Raw genomic sequence first — 21,540 nt, 5'->3', positions numbered from 1 at the left:
ATCATATTCTGCATACCCAACTATTGCACAAACCTTTGTGTGAACTGGAAGAGACCGACTTTATGATCAAAGTACTTCAATGGGTTATCTTAAAGTGCATTTCCCCCATGTTTTTAATCCAAACGGTTAAAAGACGCCAAAGTCAAAAAGAGATTTTCCTGTATATAGACCTGAATACTTCCCTGAATGCAAGGACAAGGTGCTTGTATAATTCTGTCTTCTGTTGAAATTAAATTTGTGACTTTGACACCATTATCACATGCAGGACACTAGAATATTACAACAAACCAAATAATAATAATAATAATAAAAGCAAGTTGGGGCAAAACAGAGAATCCAACATATGATTTCCCTCTTTAAATTCCAGAACGTACAATTTAAATACTTTAAAGAAACACTTTTCTTTACATCATAAGGAGATTGCAATATTGTGCACCACACCTTAGAAAGTATTATTTAAGTTTTTACTGTACACTACTGTAACAATTTGCACTAAACTTTATATTTACTTACAATAAAAATTTTTATAACAAAGATCTTTCTGTATTCATATCAACTAACAACTGCTAATGTATGTATAAAATTAATTTTTTTCTCAAAAAATTGTCACTCAGTGAGACGAATCAAGAAAGCAATAAAAACATTTTTATTTAATATAAATGGGGTATTTAAGAAATATCTTAAAGTCATCCCTGGCTGCTGTTTGATGCAAAGATGTGCACTTAAAATTAATAATAATTAATTCAGTGAATTTTTGAACAATAATTATTTCTATTAGTTCTATTCTAAATAATAATGTATCATTTACTGTACATTTACAATAGTTTATGAGTCACAATAATGAATTTACAAGTGGTTATTATATCATTTGAGAAAAAAAATGAATGAGTCAAGAATTAGCTGACAATACTAAACTTTTACTTGCATATGAAAATGACAAACTCTATTTTAACAGTAAATCATCTTTATGGATATCAAGTATATTGGGTCAGAATCATTTTACATCAGCATAGCTACCTGCCCAATAAAATAGAGAGGCAGTGCTCTTTAGAAATGTTTTTGATAACTTGTCAATGAATCAAAATGCATTTTTTTTACAATATTCAGTGAATGGTTATCATTTTTGAGATGATCTGATGTATAAATAAATACATAAAAACACACAGACATACACACATAAATAAAAACCCTTCGAGATGTTCACTGCAGGGAGCAGTCAGAGCTAAAATTATGGCCAATTAATTTGTTGTGAAAATCACAAAAAAAATAAACTTTTCTTTGAAAGTTACATGTTGAACTTGTTTGAGGTCATCATTACTTCAATTTTCAAATGTGACATTCTAATTCAGTAACCCTATTTCAAATTATTTATGAAACACATCTTTTAGCTGAGACAGAGTAGTTGCTTAAAGTCGTAAATATCTATGAAATAGATTTAAAAAATGGATTTCAAAATTCCATAATTATTTGGTGAAAAACTAAATAGAAAAAAGGATCAATTTTAAGTATCCTTCAGATTTAAGCACTTGCAGGTATTTTGGTCCTCAAAAAATTCACTAGCTGAAGACAAAAATCAACATAGTACAACTGTTGCTGACAAACACAGACAAAAAGCAGAGAAACTGGCATAGTGTATAGTGCAGCTACATGTGGCTTTAAATGTAACAGCGAATCATTTGTATTCTAAAAATATGGGAAAAATGAAATATCAAAAATGGCAAGAAATGAATACTTCCAAACATTTTAACAACAAGAAAATGAAATACCAAGTTTAAGAAAACAAATACTGTATTCTAACAATATTTAAATAGTGACAATGAAGCATTAAGAAAACATTTGTACTCGTGCTTGGCTGCCTTTTACAGACTTACCAAAAGCACATATATTAGCAGTTATTTGTTGTATTTGGCATTTCATCAGTCCTATATTTAGAATTCTCATACAGTATATCTGATCACCTATTTGGATGGCACTAATCCTTTTATGACTGGTTCCCTGTTTAAATATGTAGCCCAGTACACCAAATTAAAGGTTCCAAATAAAACAGGGAACATTATTCTGGACATCCTGTCAATTTTGCTTACGCTGTTGAATGTCTTCTTGGCTTCCTGTGGTTTCGCATCTGGCTTTGCTTTGTTTGGATCTGCAGTGGCACTTTTAGAGATGGTAGGCAATACTGAGTCCTTTGTAATATTTGGTGCATAGTTTGCAACAGCCACAGCATAAGCGTTGTTTTTCTTAATGATTGAAGCTTTCTCTTTTTTCTGTGGAAATAAATTAGAAAAATGAATCAGAAAGGAATGGTGTTTTTTGATCCAAATCCAGCATAATAATACTGTAGTTGCATCTAATGCACAATGTAGCTGTAAGTAGCAGTATGCACAACTTACCTGGGCTTTAAGTATAGGAAAATACATTATAAGAGGGTCATACCAAAAGTAATGGGTGTATTCAAATTAGTGAGTTATGCCTGTAAATACCAGTGTGGAAATGTGTGGTACTGTAACTAGTAGCGACATCTATCTTCAAATTTAAGTAAAAATTGTTTATTTGGAGAAAATGACAGGCAAGGACATTTTGTTTTCAGCAAAGTGTGATGTTCAAATTACTTTTAAATAAAAAAAATCTGCAGATGACCTTAATATACTTATAAGCAGACATAGGGTACTTCCTCAATGAAAGTAATATATTACAAATTGCTCCTTTTATACTGTAACAGGATTGTGTTACTCATTGCTTCCTGGAAAAAGTAATCAAATTATTAACTTCACTTTTACAATACTCTCTAAATGCATGCAAATATGTACCAACTGGAAAGTATAAGAATGACACCCAAATGTCCATATACTATTTAAATAGGAAGGAAATGACCAATAACACTGAATGTGAATTTAGCAGTTAAACTACATGGCTTATATTATCCCTGTGCCATTTTAAACATATGAACCAACAAGTACAGGCCTCTAGGTCACATAAAGTATTCTTAATAAAAAATGCATATTATATTTTTAAAATAAAAGAGACTTAACCACTTTAACATTTACAAACATGGAGACAGTACACAGTAAAATTATGCTAGTGTTGTAATCAGCGGAAGACAGCACTTATTGTTTGGGTAGGTCCAGCTACCTGCAGTGTTTAAATTGCAACATGGTGTCATGTCTCCGTGGCTGTCATGTACCAGTGCTCTTGACACTATCAGGATCTATTCTGAATCCACTGATTTTTTCAATCTGCATGCTCCCATTAGACCAGCCTATCTCAAAAAACAAATTGAACTACTGTAGTTATGCAGTTCACACATGACTTTACTTATTTGTAGCTCCTGATAACCCTGATGTGCTGGGCTCTCTGACCCAGTTTCTTACTTGTACTACTGAATAGATGAGTAATAATTTTCTCAAGCTACATAAAGGTAAAAAAATCTTATTGTTTGGTAAAAATGGAAATAGTGCAGACCTTAGAAATGAACTTGATCCCCTGGCATTAAAAGTCAAGGTGGAAGTAAAGAATTCTTGGTGTAATCGTGGACACTGACCTAAAATTTCAATCTTACATTACCCAGATTACTAGGACTGCATTTATCCATTTAAGGAAAATTGCAAAAGTTATTCTTCTAACACTGCAAGATGCTGAGAAATTAATCTACACATTTGATTTTAGTTAGCTAGATTACTGCAATGCACGCCTAACTGAACTACCCAAGAAAAACACCAATATGTTGCAATTAGTTTAGAATGTAGCTTTTAGAATTTTAACCAGAAAAAGTCAATTACAGCACATCTTACCAGTTTTAGCATTGTTACATTGCTTACTTGTGTCCTTAAGAATTGACTTTAAAATGACACTACTGGTATGTAAAGCTTTACATAATCATTCTCCTTCCTATATATTGGAATCCCTGTCCCCATACATTTCAAGTCGTAACTTTAGATATTCTAATTGTGGTCTGCTTATTTTTTCCAAGAGTTAAACAAAAAAGAAGTGGTAAGACAGTCTTTTGCTGTTATGCACCAAACATATGGAGTACTTTACAAATAAAGAAATGCCAGGCTAATACTTTGGATCATTAAAAAAAAAAAAATTATTTGGCCTTTTCATAGCTACCTTTTAGTTGTATTTCTAAAAGACTATGCATGCGCAGAACTATCATATTCAACACAGATTTGCAATCATTATTAATCTGTACTTTTCTCTGCTTTCTTTTACGGTATTTCTGTGATGGTATTCTATGCCACTACCATGAGATCGAGGGGTGTAAGGTGTGTGTCAGCCACTTGTACTTCAATGAAGGCGGTTGTCCTAACTGTTCATGAGACCTATTGCACTGAATCTTCTGGGATGAAGCCTGGAAGCAATGAGGAACAACTTAAGACATTTATGTTAGGTAGAATGCCCAGTGGGAGCTGGGTGGTCTTTTGGCCTTGGAACCCGTGAAGTTTTTTTTTTTTCCCCTGCCTTGACTTGACGTTTTACATATTTTTCTGTTCTCCATGCCATCTGACCTTTTCATTGTACAGTGGTACCTCTTGTCACGACTGTAATTCGTTCCAAAACTCTTGACGCGACCCGAACATAATTTCCCCATAAGATTGTATGTAAATACAATTAATCCGTTCCAGACCATACGAACTGTATGTAAATATATATTTTTTTAAGCACAAAAATAGTTAATTATACCATAGAATGCACAGTGTAATAGTAAACTAAATGTAAAAACATTGAATAACACAGAAAACCTTGAACAACAGAGTTCGCGCTAGACCCTTATGAACCGCTCGCTGTAAACACTTTTTTTATGAGTTTTAAGCACAGGGAAAAAAAATGAAATGCCACTTCTCTTGTAAAACTTTTCAAACCATCCTCTACTGGCTCCTCACCTTTGCCACTCGAAGAAGGTTTTTTTTTTCAGCAAAACACCATGAATCTTCCTGGCTTTCTTGCATATGATTGACTTACTTATGTTGTCCCCTGCAAGTTGCTTCTCGTTCAACCACACTAGCTACAGTTTTTCCACCTCTTCCAGCACTTGAGGCCTCTGCTTGGTTAACATTATAACTCCTTTTGCAACATCAGCTGCTTTGTTAGGCCCTGTATACGCAAACAAAAGAAAATGGGAAACGGAGAATGGGAAATCATTGGCGCATACGAACGTGCGTAGGGAAACTGGCCGCCAGTGTATTTGATCGCCACCAGAGCGTGTAGGTCATGAACAGATGCAAAATTTTGGCAAACTATTTGATCGTAACCCGATTTGTATGTGTTTGGAAATGTTCGTGACCAAAGGTTCTACTGTACTTATCATTAGAGACTTAGAATACGATACTACATATAAAGACTTTCTCTATCTATTAATTCTGTATCTATTTTTATGTAAGCCTGTGTTGTGTACAGTATTCAATAACAATTAAAAACAGCTTAAGATAAGTTACTTATGCATAGAATTCTCCACTTTTGTGGGAAAGTTGAGATGTGACAACAAAATAAAAATGTATGTTGGATTATGGCACTACAAATTCTGAATTCGTGACAACTATAGCATTTTCATTTGATTAGATGTCAAATACTTTTTTGGCCTATGCAAATCAAAGTCCTTATGGGTTCCTTGATCAAGAGATTGTGATCCACAAGGAACACAACAATTAATGGTTTACTTTGCTCTGTTCTCCTTAAGCTAGAATTAAACTCTCACTTCTCTTTCATTTCATTGTAAAACTGAAAAGTTGTTATTTTTCAAAATAAAACTTAATTTTAAATTTTTTTTTAATAAACACAAAGTGAAACTTAATAAAATAATGAAAAATAATACACATCTCTGGTGCAGATGATCAGATAGCCACACTCACCACCTTGAACATTATGTGAACTGGAGTGCCTGCCCTTCATAAGATTTATATAATTCACATATTATTTGTTTGAAAACACATGTGTAACACAAGTAACATAATTCTACTTACATCAGAAGAAGAACTCAAATTGTGACACATTACACTACTTTGTTTCTGTGAAATGTAATGAGATTACAGTAATGCTAATATTGTACCGACCTACCCCCCAGCTCTGCTTAACAGTGCCAGATGATGGGGAAAACACTATAAAGATTCATTAGAGAGAATAAATGTATGACCATTGGAGAAATGAGGCTGTCCAGGCTGAAACAAAGTACTACTAATAAGGGACATTAATACGTCCTAAACAATAGCAAATATGCACTGGTAAGAGGGTTGGGATTTTGTGAGGTAGTAAACAAATGTACACAGATTTGATTGTCATGTAATTACCTATTCATATTTTTATTGAATTCTAAAACTTGTGTGCAGATTACTTTAGTGTGCCATTAGTATCTTTATAAGCATTCATTAATTCTATTTGACTTTCTTCAGAACTCATTTTGATCATTTTGAAGTTTGTGTGGCAGCATTCCATCAGCATTGGGCACAAAGCAGAAATTGAAAATGGGGAGGAAATCTATCCAGTAGATTAGCTTAGTAATATGCAGGATCAATATAGAATTACCAATTACGATAGAGATGTCTTTGAGATATACCAGGAATCCACAGTCTCTAGAAACAACCTAAAGAGACACTGGAAAACATCCACACAGTGACTAGGCTGGAACAGAAGTGAAGAGTGGGCTTTCTCTGTAAAAAATAGCTCTGTATATTAAAATTCAGCAATAGTTTTATTATTACATTGGTTAATATAATATTAAATCTGGTTGATTGCATAATAAAATATAATAAAAGACTTAGCAGACATTCTGATCACTTGCAAAATCATGAAAAAAAGAATATGTGTTAAAAATATGAATTTACTTAGCTGCAGGCTATTATATATCATATATTGAATTCTTTAAAACTATATTTACTGTAAGATTGTTAACTTAAATATATAAACAGGTGTTACCAAAAGGGCGACACGGTGGCGCAGTGGTAGCGCTGCTGCCTCGCAGTTAGGAGACCTGGGTTCGCTTCCCGGGTCCTCCCTGCGTGGAGTTTGCATGTTCTCCCCGTGTCTGCATGGGTTTCCTCCAGGCGCTCCGGTTTCCTCCCACAGTCCAAAGACATGCTGGTTAGGTGGATTGGCGATTCTAAATTGGCCCTTGTGTGTGCTTGGTGTGTGGGTGTGTTTGTGTGTGTCCTGCAGTGGGTTGGCACCCTGCCCGGGATTGGTTCCTGACCTGTGTTGGCTGGGATTGGCTCCAGCAGACCCCTGTGACCCTGTGTTCGGATTCAGCAGGTTGGAAAATGGATGGATGGATGTTACCAAAATGTAGAAATTTCACACAAAGAGATGCCTTGAACAGAATGTAATTTTCTCCCTATCGTATGTACTTAAACTCAAAGTAAGTAGCTACATCCCTTAAAAGTCCACGGCAGAATTTTGAAATGAACAGAGACAAATACATGCATGTTACTTCAACGGACAATATTAAACTGTGTGTGTGTGTGTTTATAAGTGAATGTGTGTGTGTTTCATAGTTTGGTGACTTCTCAAGTCCTTGCATCAATCTGATATCTTTTTTTAATATCAAAAAATGGGTTTCAAAAACAGAACACTTTAGGTACTGCATAAATGCACCTATTACTCATTTACTTTTATGTAACAATACCTTAACAAAGACATCTTTGGGTCTTTATATCACTTCTAAAATATCGATAGGTAGGTTACTCATCTTTATGCAGCATTACATACCGACATAATGGTAAAATGACTGGTTAATATGAAGGATTCACAGGTCTTATACTAAATATGTAATATCAAGAGAAGTCCGTCTCAGGCCACCTCAGACCACTCCAAAATCTTTTTTTGTTAGTAGGTCACATTGCAGAGATGAAGAAACACTTTGCTGATGCTTTGTAGAAAGAAGTGTTTGTTAAGGTCTCATTACATAAGTGTAAATTTGTAATAGATGCATTTTCAGTACCTAAACTAAAGAGTCATCCAAAAAATGAACGGACAAAGAAACGTCCTCATATACAGTAGTGGAAGCTTACCAATAAATTACTCGTGGGTTTTAACGATTGCAGTAGAAGATTGTATAAATGTTTTTCTTATATTAGGAAAGATGCTTCTAAATCTTTACTTCTTTAAATGTTATTTTTAAAACAGAGGATGTAGATATGCATTTTGACCTAAGGCAAATTAAATCTAGCGTAAAATCAGCAAAGAGCCACAACAGATGCTATGAAAAGCAAAAAGAGTTTTGAGAGTATAGTTACTATAAGAATGATTGAAAGCTGACACATGTACATACAGTATGGTAAGCTGTTGACATTTTTAAAAATGTTTATTTAGTTTAATTTTCAGGTTTTTTTTTAATTTTGCACCCTTTTGAAGATTTCTGTTTCACTTATGGCACTGACACTACCTGGTATTCTACCAAACAGTCTGAATTCAAGTGACATTCCAGTAGATTTCATGTTACTTCTTAATACTTTGCAAGAAAAATGACTTTATACAAAGACACAAGAAGCAACGGTCAGAAAACATCTGAAAAAAGCTATCCATGTTCAAAAAATGAAATACATACAAAATGTCCAGTTATGATTTTGCCTATCTATCTATCTATCTATCTATCTATCTATCTATCTATCTATCTATCTATCTATCTATCTATCTATCTATCTATCTATCTATCTATCTATCTATCTATCTATCTATATAAATCCTGCTGAAAATAATAAACTACCAACTTGACATAAATGCATCACTTCTAGTAAATGAGATGGTAAAATTTGGCGTTTTGTACATTATTATATTGGGTTTAATTTAATTAAGATTTACAATAAATGTGCCAAAAATTAACAATAAGCTGTTAAAATATTACCCTTCATTATGTAATAGTAGTTGCTATAAGTGTGTTGTATAAACTACCACTTAATTTCTGGAAGAATATAAATGATAAAATATGAATAGAATATGTAACTACATCAAAATACCTGTTAAAAAAATAATTCTTTGAGAGAATAAGAATAAGTTTACAGTAAACATTTATACAAGACATCACAAAGAATGTTGGAATTTTAACTATCTCATGTTTGTGTATACCTTTCCATAACAAAAAGGAGCACCTATAGTATATATCCATAAACAAAGTTAATCCTTTTACTACTATACCTAGTCACAAGTGGTCAAAGCCAATCACAGCACTTTGTGTGCAGCACACCCCATAGTATTCAGTGCTCCAGTGTTGGATATACACTGAAATCTTACCTTATGTCTATCCCAAGGATTAATAAAATAACAGTGGGAGGTCGAGCTTTTAGTTACAGGGCCCCTAAACTGTGGAATGGTCTGCCTGCTACTATAAGAGATGCCCCTTCGGTCTCAGCTTTTAAATCCCGGCTGAAGACACACTACTTCAGTTTAGCATATCCTGACTAGAGCTGCTGATTACTGTACAGACTGCATCTCTGTTGTTAGTCATTAGCACTTAAACATAAGTAACATGACAGTTATAATTGTATACTAACCCTCACTTATTCTGTTTTTCTTCTCGGTACTCAAATGTGGCACTTGGTGCCATGGCCCACCTGCCAAGTTGTTTTGCCTGCCTAAGGAAAAGTCATCCCAGATGGAGGATCGCAGGAATCGTGGGAAAGAGAGGTCCTTTCATCGGATTGGCTGGCCCAGCACTGTTTCAGCCGTGGAATGGCCAAATGGGGGAGGCAGCTTGAAGGATGAGGTCTCCAGGACTCTACACAAATCCAAATCTTATCATGGGATATATCATCTACTGTTAAATTCTGCTCTGTACTTCTAAAATTTATATTTTTTATTTCTTACTATATTGAGGAATTGCTCTGTTCTGTGAACTGCATTGTATTGTATTGACCCCCTTCTTTTGACACCCACTGCATGCCCAACCTACCTGGAAAGGGGTCTCTCTTTGAACTGCCTTTCCCAAGGTTTCTTCCATTTTTTCCATACAAGGTTTTTTTTGGGAGTTTTTCCTTGTCTTCATAGAGAGTCAAGGCTGGGGGGCTGTCAAGAGGCAGGGCCTGTTAAAGCCCATTGCGGCACTTCCTGTGTGATTTTGGGCTATACAAAAATAAACTGTATTGTATTGTATTGTATCTTCAGTAGAAAAACTGCATCATATATGGATATGCATCATGAAGTACAGACAGTCTTTTTGATACATATGACACATTTCCAGTTCATCATACACATTAAGGTAGTTGTGTTCAATGAGCCAGTTTACTATAGTGGTAACTTGCCACAGACCAGCACTACAACTCTACTTATTTAAGAGCATGGAAATCTGAAGCATACTATTTGAAGGTTACAACGCTTTAACAGCTTTTCTGAATTCATATTTGAGCATATTGTAGAGAATACTGAGATGTAGGCACTGAGACCTACACTGAATTATTGATCAACCATTGTTCAGACTAATAACAGGCTGGGTTTTTGAAAAATAATAAACAGCAACTATATACTCTAATAGTCTTATAAGACTGATTACTTTCCATGGGAAATACTACCAATAACATGGGTAAAAAAGGAAAAAGTACTGCAGTATCAGCATTCACTGTCACTTTCTGCTGTCCAGACACATAACTTTCAGTATCGCTGTGACCAAGGCAGGCACTGAATGGATCTATTTACTAATTTCCAATGAAATTCGCAGCTCTCTTTCTCATATCCTCTTGAGATTTGTCAAAAGATGGTGTCCTCTTCCTTACCAGTTAAACACTTGCAGAGAGATGCATTACTGGACTGCCTGTGATGAGCTGTCTGCCAGCTGCTATAATATTATATACACTGTCTATTGTGTTTACTATCTTTTTAATCTTAATCATTGTAAATAAATGGATGTGCATGCATTGTCACTCTCTCCCTCGCTTTTCTATTTCATAACTCACCTTACAGAAACAGCATTAACTCAGGATATACATGACATGATGAAGGAAATTTTACACTCATTGTAAGGTTAGATGTTAAATGCAGTCTTTGAAACAATTGAACACTTTTTTCTATTAAACATCCCTGAAAATCAAGTGAGAATTTTGTGCATGCAGTGCTTCTTGTGAGGTTTGGTTTATACTTATCAAAATAATTCCGGTATGTATGAAATGTTATGACAGTACTCTGAATTTATTGTTTGAATTTAGATATGGCATCCCTCAAGGCTTAATATTTGGACCATTATATCTTTATATTTAAAGCTATCCCTGAGAGAAACAATTAGAAAATATGATATCTGCTGTCACATATGTAGATGATTCCCTACTATATCTTTTCTTGACACAATATTGCTATTGCGCCTCTATTTAATTCTGTTGATGATTTAATTTATTGGATGACTGATAACTACTTGTCTCTGAATGCAAACAAAAAGAATGTAATGGTATTAGTTAGTGAGAATGATATATACAGCATTAAAATCTGTGACTTTTTAACTCAGTAGGCTTAAATATTCATTTTACTGAATCAGCATACAATTTAAGTGTTAACTTTGCCGTAAGTCCATCTTTTATCACAAATAACTGAATTTTCTAGCTAAAAGTTTTGGAAAATTGAAATGATTACTAAGAATGTAGGATACAGAGAAGTTAATTCATTCATTTGTATCTTAATTGACTATAACAATGCATTATTCCTAGACTGTTCAATTGCTCACTTTGTGGATTTCTGTTAATTTAAAATGTTGCTACAAAATTATTACTAGTGATGAGAAGTACAACAACATAACTCCTGTTCTTAAGTCTTTACATTGGCTTCCAGCAAAATTTTGGACTACTTTCTTCTGCTTACATATAAAGATTTAAGTGGCCTTTATGTGGACCTGTCCAAGACCTCACTATAAGAGGCAAAGAGCAATGGCCAAAAAGTGGTTAGTGCCTATCCATCCATCCATTTTCCAACCCGCTGAATCCGAACACAGGGTCACGGGGGTCTGCTGGAGCCAATCCCAGCCAACACAGGGCACAAGGCAGGAACCAATTCCGGGCAGGGTGCCAACCCACTGCAGGGTTAGTGCCTATTGTGGAGGCAATCTCAGTACATGTTTATAACCACCAACACTGATGTAAGCTGCCCAGTTAATGAAAGTGTCAGTCCATATTGTGACATTTGCCTTGCTGCCAAAAGACGAGGCTGAGTCTAAGGATTTCAGGAAAATCAGCTTTTTTCAACTTGAAACAGGAACAGCAATGTTATTTACTGCAGCAGGAGCTACAACTCTACTACACAAAGACACAACAAACGGGCAGGGCTGGGGCCAGGTCAGTTGACAAGTTAATAGTGTTCCCCACATCACCCATTTGGTGACACACACGTTGGGCGAGGAGGCGGTGAGCTTGCTGTTGCCTCTGTGGCATTGTAAACCTGCGGTTGCCCAAGCGATGGACAAGCAGTCCTCGACAGATGCGTCAATTGCATTTCGGTGTGTGGCCCCGTTGGGGAGGGTCTCAAAATAGTTCAAAAATGTTACAATATAATATTCCTGGACTTAGCGTACAGTGGAATCTTAGATTCAGAAGGAAAACGCAGATCCTGTCTTGGATATATAAGACTGGACCTAGTCTTTGTCTTCACAAAGACATCTTAGGCATCAAGGGAGTTTGCAATTATAGCACCTTCTAAATGTGTTTTGTGGACTTGAAAAAAGCTAATGACTATGCAGTATCTTGTGGAAGGTATTGTGAAATTATGGCATTTCTGGTCTGTTGCAGCATTACATGCTAATGAAATGTAAAATCAAGTGAAGAACCCAAGTATAAATATGAGTAATTTAGGCTTTTCACAAGACAATCCTCAACATATGTGCACTATAGGCTTTGGGGCATGTAATTCTCTCATAAAAGCCTTTCTGGTAGAATGCCTTGGAAGACTGTTGTCTTTGTGAAAAGTATCTAAAATGGCAATCACTGATTTATGCCAGGATGTTGGTAGTTAAAACATTTTATTTTTTTATAAGCCACTGAGCCAAGAATGTATGTGCAATGCCTTTAAAAATTTTTTCAATCTCAATTTCAATTTTTCAAAGTCTTCAATCTTGATTTATTTTGTAATTCATATTTTTTTATTTTCTCGGTAATGCTTTTGAAGCAAATTAGTGTATCTGCTATATTGTTATTTGTTTGAGTAGTATGTCCTTGTAATCCTCTGCTTTTTAAAAATTAAATATAATTATATTAAAAATATGTCTGCAAATTACTTTGTAGATTTTAGATAATACAAGAAGGTTCAGGTTTTGCTTGGTCAAGGGTGACAATAATACCATCTGCAAAATCAAAAATATTTGTTTTTGCAAATATCAATGCTGAACATGACAAATGTGCACCTTAAAACTGCACTCAATTTAAATACCTTCCACCATTATTTCATGTTGATTTGGAAGTGCAATATATCTTTCTAAATCAATATTTTCTGCATTTGTTTTGATTGAGCTTAAGATCAGTGTAATTCATTTTAATAACTAAGTTTGAATCATCTCTTGCTAAAGGATGTTCACAAAGCAATGTGTAATGTACAAAAAACTAAAATATATTTATATGAAGTGCACTTACCAGTCCTATTTGACAGCATTGCTTATTGAAGCCTACAAATTAAATCTTGGCAAATCTTACAATATTGTAAAAAGCTATGCTAGACCCAGAAAGAACTGTAGAGAGGAGAAAAAATGAACAGAATAGTGAACAGACTCAAATGCACAGCAGAACGTTGCATACTTCCCTCTCTGTCCTTATTTTCATTTATGTTTTTATTGAGGATTGGATTGTAATCAATCACAGTGTAATACATTACACTTACTGTATAGTATTATACTATATAATGAGTTCTTCAAGTCCAGGCTTTTTTGTTGTCTGTGTAGACTTTACACATTTTCTTTGTGTGTTTTATGATTTTTTTTCTCCTCATACTCCTATTTCCCCCTTTCCATTCTGTTCGCTAAGACCTATGGTGACTGAAGTGTGTAGGGGTGTGTTTTCCTTGTGCCAGCCGGGTAGAGTCTGGATCTTTGTGATCCTGCCTTGAAATAACAGGAATGGATAGATGATGATATCCTTTCTTGAGATAGCTCCCTGTCCGAGTGATGTAAAACGCTATGCATCTTAATGTATATATCCTGTATGGAAAAGACAGTTTCACAAGAAAATTAATTTTGGGCATATTACATATATAAATTAGTACATGTTAAAAAAAGAAAAAATGTAGCACACATTTGTTTATTTGCATCTTAATGGGGCACAGTAATGAAGATTATTGTTAACTCTCCATTAATATTGCTTGAGAATGACTCTGTGTGTTTTTATGTGAAATGAATCAAAAACAGTATTTTATCTTTGGAAACTGTCAGTTTAGATGGCTCCTTTCAAAACTCTGCTGCAGTCCCACAATCATTTGCAAACGGTACTGTAGCCAGGTTGTGTAATAGATTTTACAGTATTCCATTTTAGTGGGGTACTGCTATAATAAATAACAGCAATACATAGTGAATTTCAAGCAGAAAGAGACTCAAGTGGCTGTTGTTAAAATATGAAAGCTGATTACTGCTGTATCCTATTCTTGTTGGCTTGACTAACTGTTACAAGATTATTTTATTGCACTTTAATTCTGTTAACTACTATACTCTCTCAGCCCTCAAAATAAGCCTACAGTCTGACAAATAATTCATACAATCATCACTGCATGGTGCTTTGCAGACCTCTCTGCCAAGAAGAACCATTTTGTCTAACCTGTCTTTTATTCTCTTAAAATTCAGAGTGTCATTCTTAGACAGCAGACACATGTTATTCTTTTGTTTATGCTCTAAGCAGAGCATTCTTTTATCTCATCCTTCACTCTTGGTGGTCTAGTATTGTTTTCTTAACATAAAATTTTCAGTGAACTTCATGCTTTTATACTGCTGTTACTTTAAAGAAAAGTCTAACTCAGTATATGTAAAGTAAAATAAATGATGATCCACTCCAATGGGCTTGCCCACCAAGTAATAGATTATATTTAAATCATCAATGAAGTAACTAAATTAAGTATTATTAAAAAAAAAAAACTTAAAACAGTGCAATATTTAACATTGTATATTTTTAATGAATCCTAACAAAATAAATATGAAAAGAGCCCAAAAAACAGTGCCAGCATAGCTTCTCTATTGCACAACTGCATACTGGGTTTATGTGCAATCAGTTTTCTTTGCAGACAAGATCATACAGAGGGATAATTTGATCAATTTAAACATTCTAATCCAGTCAATCAATAGATTTAAAAACAAAAACATAATTAAACTTTAAAGGTATTCAATAAGATGGACCAAATGGATTCACAATTTGTCATCACTTCAGTTCTCTTCACAAAATCAATTTAACTCTTAATTCCATGTGCAGCCTTTGTTTAATCTAATAGCTTCAATTGGCTAACATTGTTTTACTCCATGTTTCTCTTAACAACAATTTCCTCTTTGGAGTCATAGCGCCTATTTTATTATAAAGATTGGACTTTGATCTGAAATGTATGCTAATGATTATGTTTGAACCTAGACTTGGGCGCAAATGAATGTTTTCTACACATACTGTATCATTGTGCTAATTGAAAGATTTTCATCTTAACACAATAATCTTTGTATATACATCTTACATCCCTAGGGGTACTATATTTTTATTTATTTTTATTTTTTACTTTTTGAATATTCAGATATATCCACTCCTCTATTCTTGGTAAGGATCACAGGGATGCATGGACCTAGCAACTTCTTCCTGCTATCCCTGGATAATTCCTTGATAATTCCAGGCCAGTAGAGAGATATAATCCCTTCTGGGTCTGTAACTAGGTCTTCCTCTCGTGGATCACGTCTGAGGTACACAGGGGTCATCCAAACTACATACTCCTCCTAGGTTTAGAAGTTTAACATGAGGGTTTGTTGGCCACTAAGATCCTTACAGCTATTTTGTCTGGGTAATTCCAGACAAAGATCACCTCACAAATAACTCTCAAGATAGTTCCAATTAAATCTCTCTTTAGATAGAGATACAGGAGCCTGGTCCTGGAACCAGATGCTAGAAATAAAATTAACAGGAAAAGCCTGATGGCCAGGTGAGCCACATAGCTTTGTGAGTGTCAGCCCCGGAAAAGCCATCCACAAGGTGACCTGTTAAATGTTGGGTGCAATACTAATTTGGAGGAAGACAAGTGTGGGACAAACCCAAGCATACTAGACATTGGAAATGCTTTTTTAAAATCAGCTTTTATATTCTACATACTGTATTTGTATACATTGTAACAATTTTAGAATCATGCATGGTACGTTCAGGCTTTAGAAAAAACATATTTTTCCATAAGATACCTAAAAACTCTGCTAAATTTAAATTTCCAACACTGTTTGTAACATTACTGTTAACATGAGTGGGCAGAGCAGTTGTGCTATTATGAAGATACATCTAGCAAGTATGAAAAAAAGCAAAGTAAATATGTATTATTTTAATAAAATCATAATTGGTGCATTTTTCGAGACAGAATACAGAAAAGATGACCACTGTTATAGTAATAATATCCTATGGAAGGCTGAATATGTGAGAAATATTCCTTCATATCAATTCACAGGAGAAATTGGACTAATTTGAATTATTCATTTAAATGAAATACCAGCAAAATTAATTACTTTTCTTGCATTATCTTAGATACATTGATCAATGGATTCCTGCTCCTTTTTGCCTGTTTTCATTTTGCAAAAAATGGTGTTTTAGCTGAAAATGCTGCAAACACATTTAAATTATTTAGCAATTACCAGTTATGTGGCTTGTTTTGTTGATGACCCCGTGATCATGGCAGAGTCATGTAAAGAATTTCAGAGAATGGTGTTTGAGTGGCAGGGGACCTTGGAACAGAGAGGATAGAGACTGTTCATACAGATAGAGTTAAACATCCATCCATCCATTATCCAACCCGCTGAATCCGAACACAGGGTCACGGGGGTCTGCTGGAGCCAATCCCAGCCAACACAGGGCACAAGGCAGGAACCAATCCTGGGCAGGGTGCCAACCCACCGCAGTAGAGTTAGACATGAAGAAGTTAATGAAGTTTAGATACTTGGCATCAGTTTATAACTTAATAGCAAGGCAGTGAAGTGGGCATAAGTGAGAGAATAAAGGTAGCATGGAAGAACTAGCAGGGAATACGTATAAGATCAAAGGATGCCAAGCAAACTGAAGGTAAATATCTGTCTATCAATAATAAAGCCAGCATTGTATGGAGCAGACACATGGACATTAAGGAAAAGAGAGGAGAGGAAGAGAAACTTGAAAGAAGTGAAAAGTTGGATGTCTGAATAAAATATTGACAGAGGAATAAAATGTAAGAGAAATGCATGAGTGAAAAAGATCAGTAATAAAACCTCCCACCTTTTTCTATTCTTCAAAAAATATTTATCAGTCCTGAGGACTCAGACAGCATTTCTGTAATACACAAAAACATTTTAAGGTCCCTCCCTTTCAAAGATCCAAGAGTACAGTGGGAATAGGATCTCTCACTCAACATTTCAGAAAAGAAGTGGAAGGCATTGATGCACAGAATTCACTCTAGCTCCATATGCACAAAGCATATGATTAATTCAACTTAAAATCCTCTATCAAGCACATCTGTCTCATTTAAAACTGTCCAAAATGTTTCCAGGGCAAGATCCAACCTGGGGCGACATGGGGGCACAGTGGGTAGCGCTACTGTCTCGCAGTTAGGAGACCCGGGTTCGCTTCCCGGGTCCTCCCTGCGTGGAGTTTGCATGTTCTCCCCGTGCCTGCGTGGGTTTCCTCCAGGCACTCTAGTTTCCTCCCACAGTCCAAAGACATGCAGGTTAGGTGCATTGGCGATTCTAAATTGGCCCATGTGTGTGCTTGGTGTGTGTGCATGCCCTGCGGTGGGCTGGCACCCTGCCTGGGTTTTTTTTCCTGCTTTGCATCCTGTGTTGGTGGGGATTGGCTCCAGCAGACCCCTGTGACCCTGTAGTTAGGATGTAGCGGGTTGGAAAATGGATGGACGGATCCAACCTGCGAACACTGCAATCAAGTTCCAGCCTCACTGGGTCACATATTTTGGGCCTGCACCAAATTAACATCATTATGACCAAAAATCTTTAAATACCTTTCAAACAGCCTTGGAGCCACAATCTCTCTTAACCCATTAACAGCTGTGGTTGGTGTCCTTCCAGATGGGCTTAAAGTGGAGAAGGACAAACAAACTGTGATTGCCTTTACTTCACTACTAGCATGTAGGCTTATTTTGCTCAACTGGAAGAATCCTACCCCACCTCTTTTAAGTCAGTGGGTAACTGATGTTACATATTATTTGAAATTGGAAAAAATCTAATTCGCACTTAGAGGGTCTGTGCAAAACTTTTTAAAAACCTGGTAGGATCTAATCAATAACATTTTAGAATAAGCATTTAAATTAAGGAAGTGGATTCTCTTCCCTTATTTATTTTAATTATTTTTATTTATTTATTTATGTATTTATTTACTTGTTTTTCCTGCTATTAAAAGTTTTACTGTATTGGCCTAGCTCTCCTTCTCATGGGTAGGGATTGATTTGATGTGAACTTAGTTTTGTAAAAGTTGACTAGCTTGTATGGAATGTTATTTGCTTTTAATAAATTCAATAAAATGCTTTAAAAAAAAAAAGAAAAGAAAATTTGAGATGCTAAATTGAGACAGCATAGACATGTGCTAAGGAAAAACGAGGGCAAATGATTGGGAAAATCTAGAATAGGTTTATCAAAAGAAGGAAGTCAAAGGGAGCTTAGATAGGGGGACTGTCTGGGGAGGGACATAAGGTTAGAGGGATTCCAGGGAGGACTATGTGCAGGATAGACAAACATGGAGAAGACTTATCAAAGCAGCGGAGGCCTAGCAGAGGGTTATTGGTGAAAAAGAAGAAGAACAACGACAAGGAGAAGAGGTTATGTGGCCTGGCAGTTAATGAAATGGGTTTGAAGATGATTAATTTAATTACCTGTGTCCAGATTATATTAGAGATTAGAGATCTTTATTGTCACATATACTGTGAGAGCATAGTAAATAAATAAACATTCTATAATACATATATTATTATAATAATAAATATACATGAATATATAATAATAATATATATTATTATGTTATTTTATGATGTACATTTTCATAAAACATATTTGTAAATACTTTGGGTTAGTGCTTACCACAGGATGTGCTGTGTTATAATAAGCATAACAGTTGGCTTAACAAAAAATATTATTACTATTTATGATTATATTCTTAACTGACAACATTTAACTTATTTGAAGTTAGAATAGATCCAATACATTGGTCAAATGAAGCGTGTTTAATTTAAACTCACAGGGATTATGCAATCAACATTAGGGAATTTCAAGAGATCAACTTTTTAAATGACTATAAACCGCAGAGGTAAATTGTCCTGGCAGTCTGTTAAAACTTTGGATTTGTGATCCTCTACTTCATCTCCAAGTGACCTTAGCTTCACACATTTATGCACTGCCATTTAATTGTAGAATTACTACTGTGCTCAGAGCTGTAGCAGCTTACCTGAAATAATCATTTATGTAATAGATTCTATACATGTACATCTGTATGTAGACAATGAGTGATATATTTTTAATGCACTTGAAGTTTTTTTCTGTTTTTATTGCTTTGTTTTTTGCATTATATAAAAAAGTTACATGAATTTAAATATTTTAACAGCACTACTGCAAATTTTCCATTACTTCCAAAATATCTAATAAAAGTTATGAGCTATACCTTAACATATCCTACTAAAAATAAAAATAGTCTTTTTTTAAACAATATTATACTTTTTTGTTGTGCTTTACAGGCTCAATGATTCATACAGTAAAGATGATTGGCACTGCAATCCAGCAATGCAGCCAAATATGACATTTTAATTCTTTAATTAGAGCTCAGCGTTTGAATATAACATATGAAAAATGTCATTGTGTTTATTCATCTTTCCCTCTCCTCCAACTACATAAAAATTTCTCAATCCAAAATAGTGGATTATTGTTTAAAACAGCAGTCTTCACACCCAGTCTTGTGAAACCTCCACGGCTGTGAGTTTTTTTTCTTCAACCAGTTTCTAAACTGCTCAATCCAGACCAGGGGTTGGGGGGTGTGGGGGGAATCTGGAGCCTATCCCAGCTAGCATAGTGCACAAGGTAGGAACAAACCCTGGGCAGGATACTCTTCTTTACCATTCAGTGTTATCAGAATTTGGATTAAATTAAAGAAGTGAACTCTAGAGAAAAGGGTAAATAAAAATGAAAATATCAAAAGAAATAGGAGGCATTTAAAATTCTGATTTTTTTTTGAGTAAGAGAATTTAAAAGGACAACTCAAACAAAGAGATCACTTGAAAGTAAGAATGATGTACTGATGGTGAAACTGGTTGGAGAAAAAGAACACTGCCATAGAAGTCCCTCAAGACTGAACTTGAGAAACCAATGGCTTGACATATACTGTACAGTGGGATGTGCTTGTATTCTAGCTGCGGCTTTTATGAGGCTGAAGATACTCCTTGATTTCCACACATGAATTAGAAATGCAATTATTATGTTTCTATCCCACAGAACAAAATACTTCTGAAAGAAATTTTTAGCCATGACTGCATATTCAAAGCTGAATTTATTATTGTATTGATACAATGTATTTAAAGTTTAAAGTAAATGTAGCAGCAAACTAACTGCAGGAATGCCTTACAGGGTAACAAACTTTGCAGCACACAGTATGCAAAACAATCACTTGATTTTACAAATCTTTGATAACTTAGGCATAAATATATTTTGGTATGTTATGTTTAAAATAGTTCAGGTGCAAATATCTACTACTGTAATGTTTTTGAAAGATATACATGCACTATTTAATGAAACTGATGAAACTGTCAAAAATATAAGCCTCACAGTCAGATTCTGAGACTGATGAATCCCAACTGCATTGCCTTCTGGATATTGGACAGTAACAAAGCTGATGCTGCTGCCTCTGCACTACTCTTGCAGACTTCAAGTATCTCAAAGTTTTTTTTTTTATAATTCTTTGAAATCATGACACAAATGAACAATGTTATTGTGAAATTATTTAACTGATATCTTCACTGTGCAGCACTGTGCAGATCCCAAAAGAACACTTTTGGGGTATTACCTTATGTCCCAGCTTTGATTCCTGGACAAAGACTAAAAAGTAGATTAATTCCCCTTCAGGAAAATGTGAAAACACCAATATTCATAATAGCATACTTGAGCTCAGCTTCACAATCTTTCTGATTCAGTAATTTTGAATATGTTTATCACCTCGCATTAACCCTGGGAAATGTAAGAATAATTTTTCACAATGCTTTAGAAATGCAGATAATGATCAAGCATTAAATACTAGTACAGTAATCCCTCGCTATATCGCGCTTCGCCCTTCGCGGCTTCACTCCATCGCGGATTTTATATGTAAGCATATTTAAATATATATCGCGGATTTTTCGCTGCTTCGCGGGTTTTTGAGGACAATGGGTCTTTTAATTTCTGGTACATGCTTCCTCAGTTGGTTTGCCCAGTTGATTTCATACAAG

At 34.9% G+C, this 21,540-nt stretch overlaps 1 protein-coding gene across 1 annotated transcript in view; it reads right to left on the bottom strand.

Moving 5' to 3' along the window:
* Nucleotides 1-226: 226 nt before the first annotated feature.
* Nucleotides 227-21,540, bottom strand: part of gabra2a (gamma-aminobutyric acid type A receptor subunit alpha2a) — a 353,372-nt gene continuing 332,058 nt past the window's right edge. Inside the window, exon 10 of the mRNA XM_051928333.1 lies at nt 227-2,264. Coding sequence (XP_051784293.1) covers nt 1,959-2,264 — 306 coding nt within the window. The 3' untranslated portion in view covers nt 227-1,958. The remainder of the gene's footprint in view (nt 2,265-21,540) is intronic.

This window comes from Erpetoichthys calabaricus, chromosome 5, assembly GCF_900747795.2.
Source record: "Erpetoichthys calabaricus chromosome 5, fErpCal1.3, whole genome shotgun sequence".
NCBI classification, from domain to species: Eukaryota; Metazoa; Chordata; class Cladistia; order Polypteriformes; family Polypteridae; genus Erpetoichthys; species Erpetoichthys calabaricus.
The sequence above is the reverse complement of the archived record's forward strand: the minus strand, read 5'-3'. Positions and strand labels throughout refer to the sequence as shown.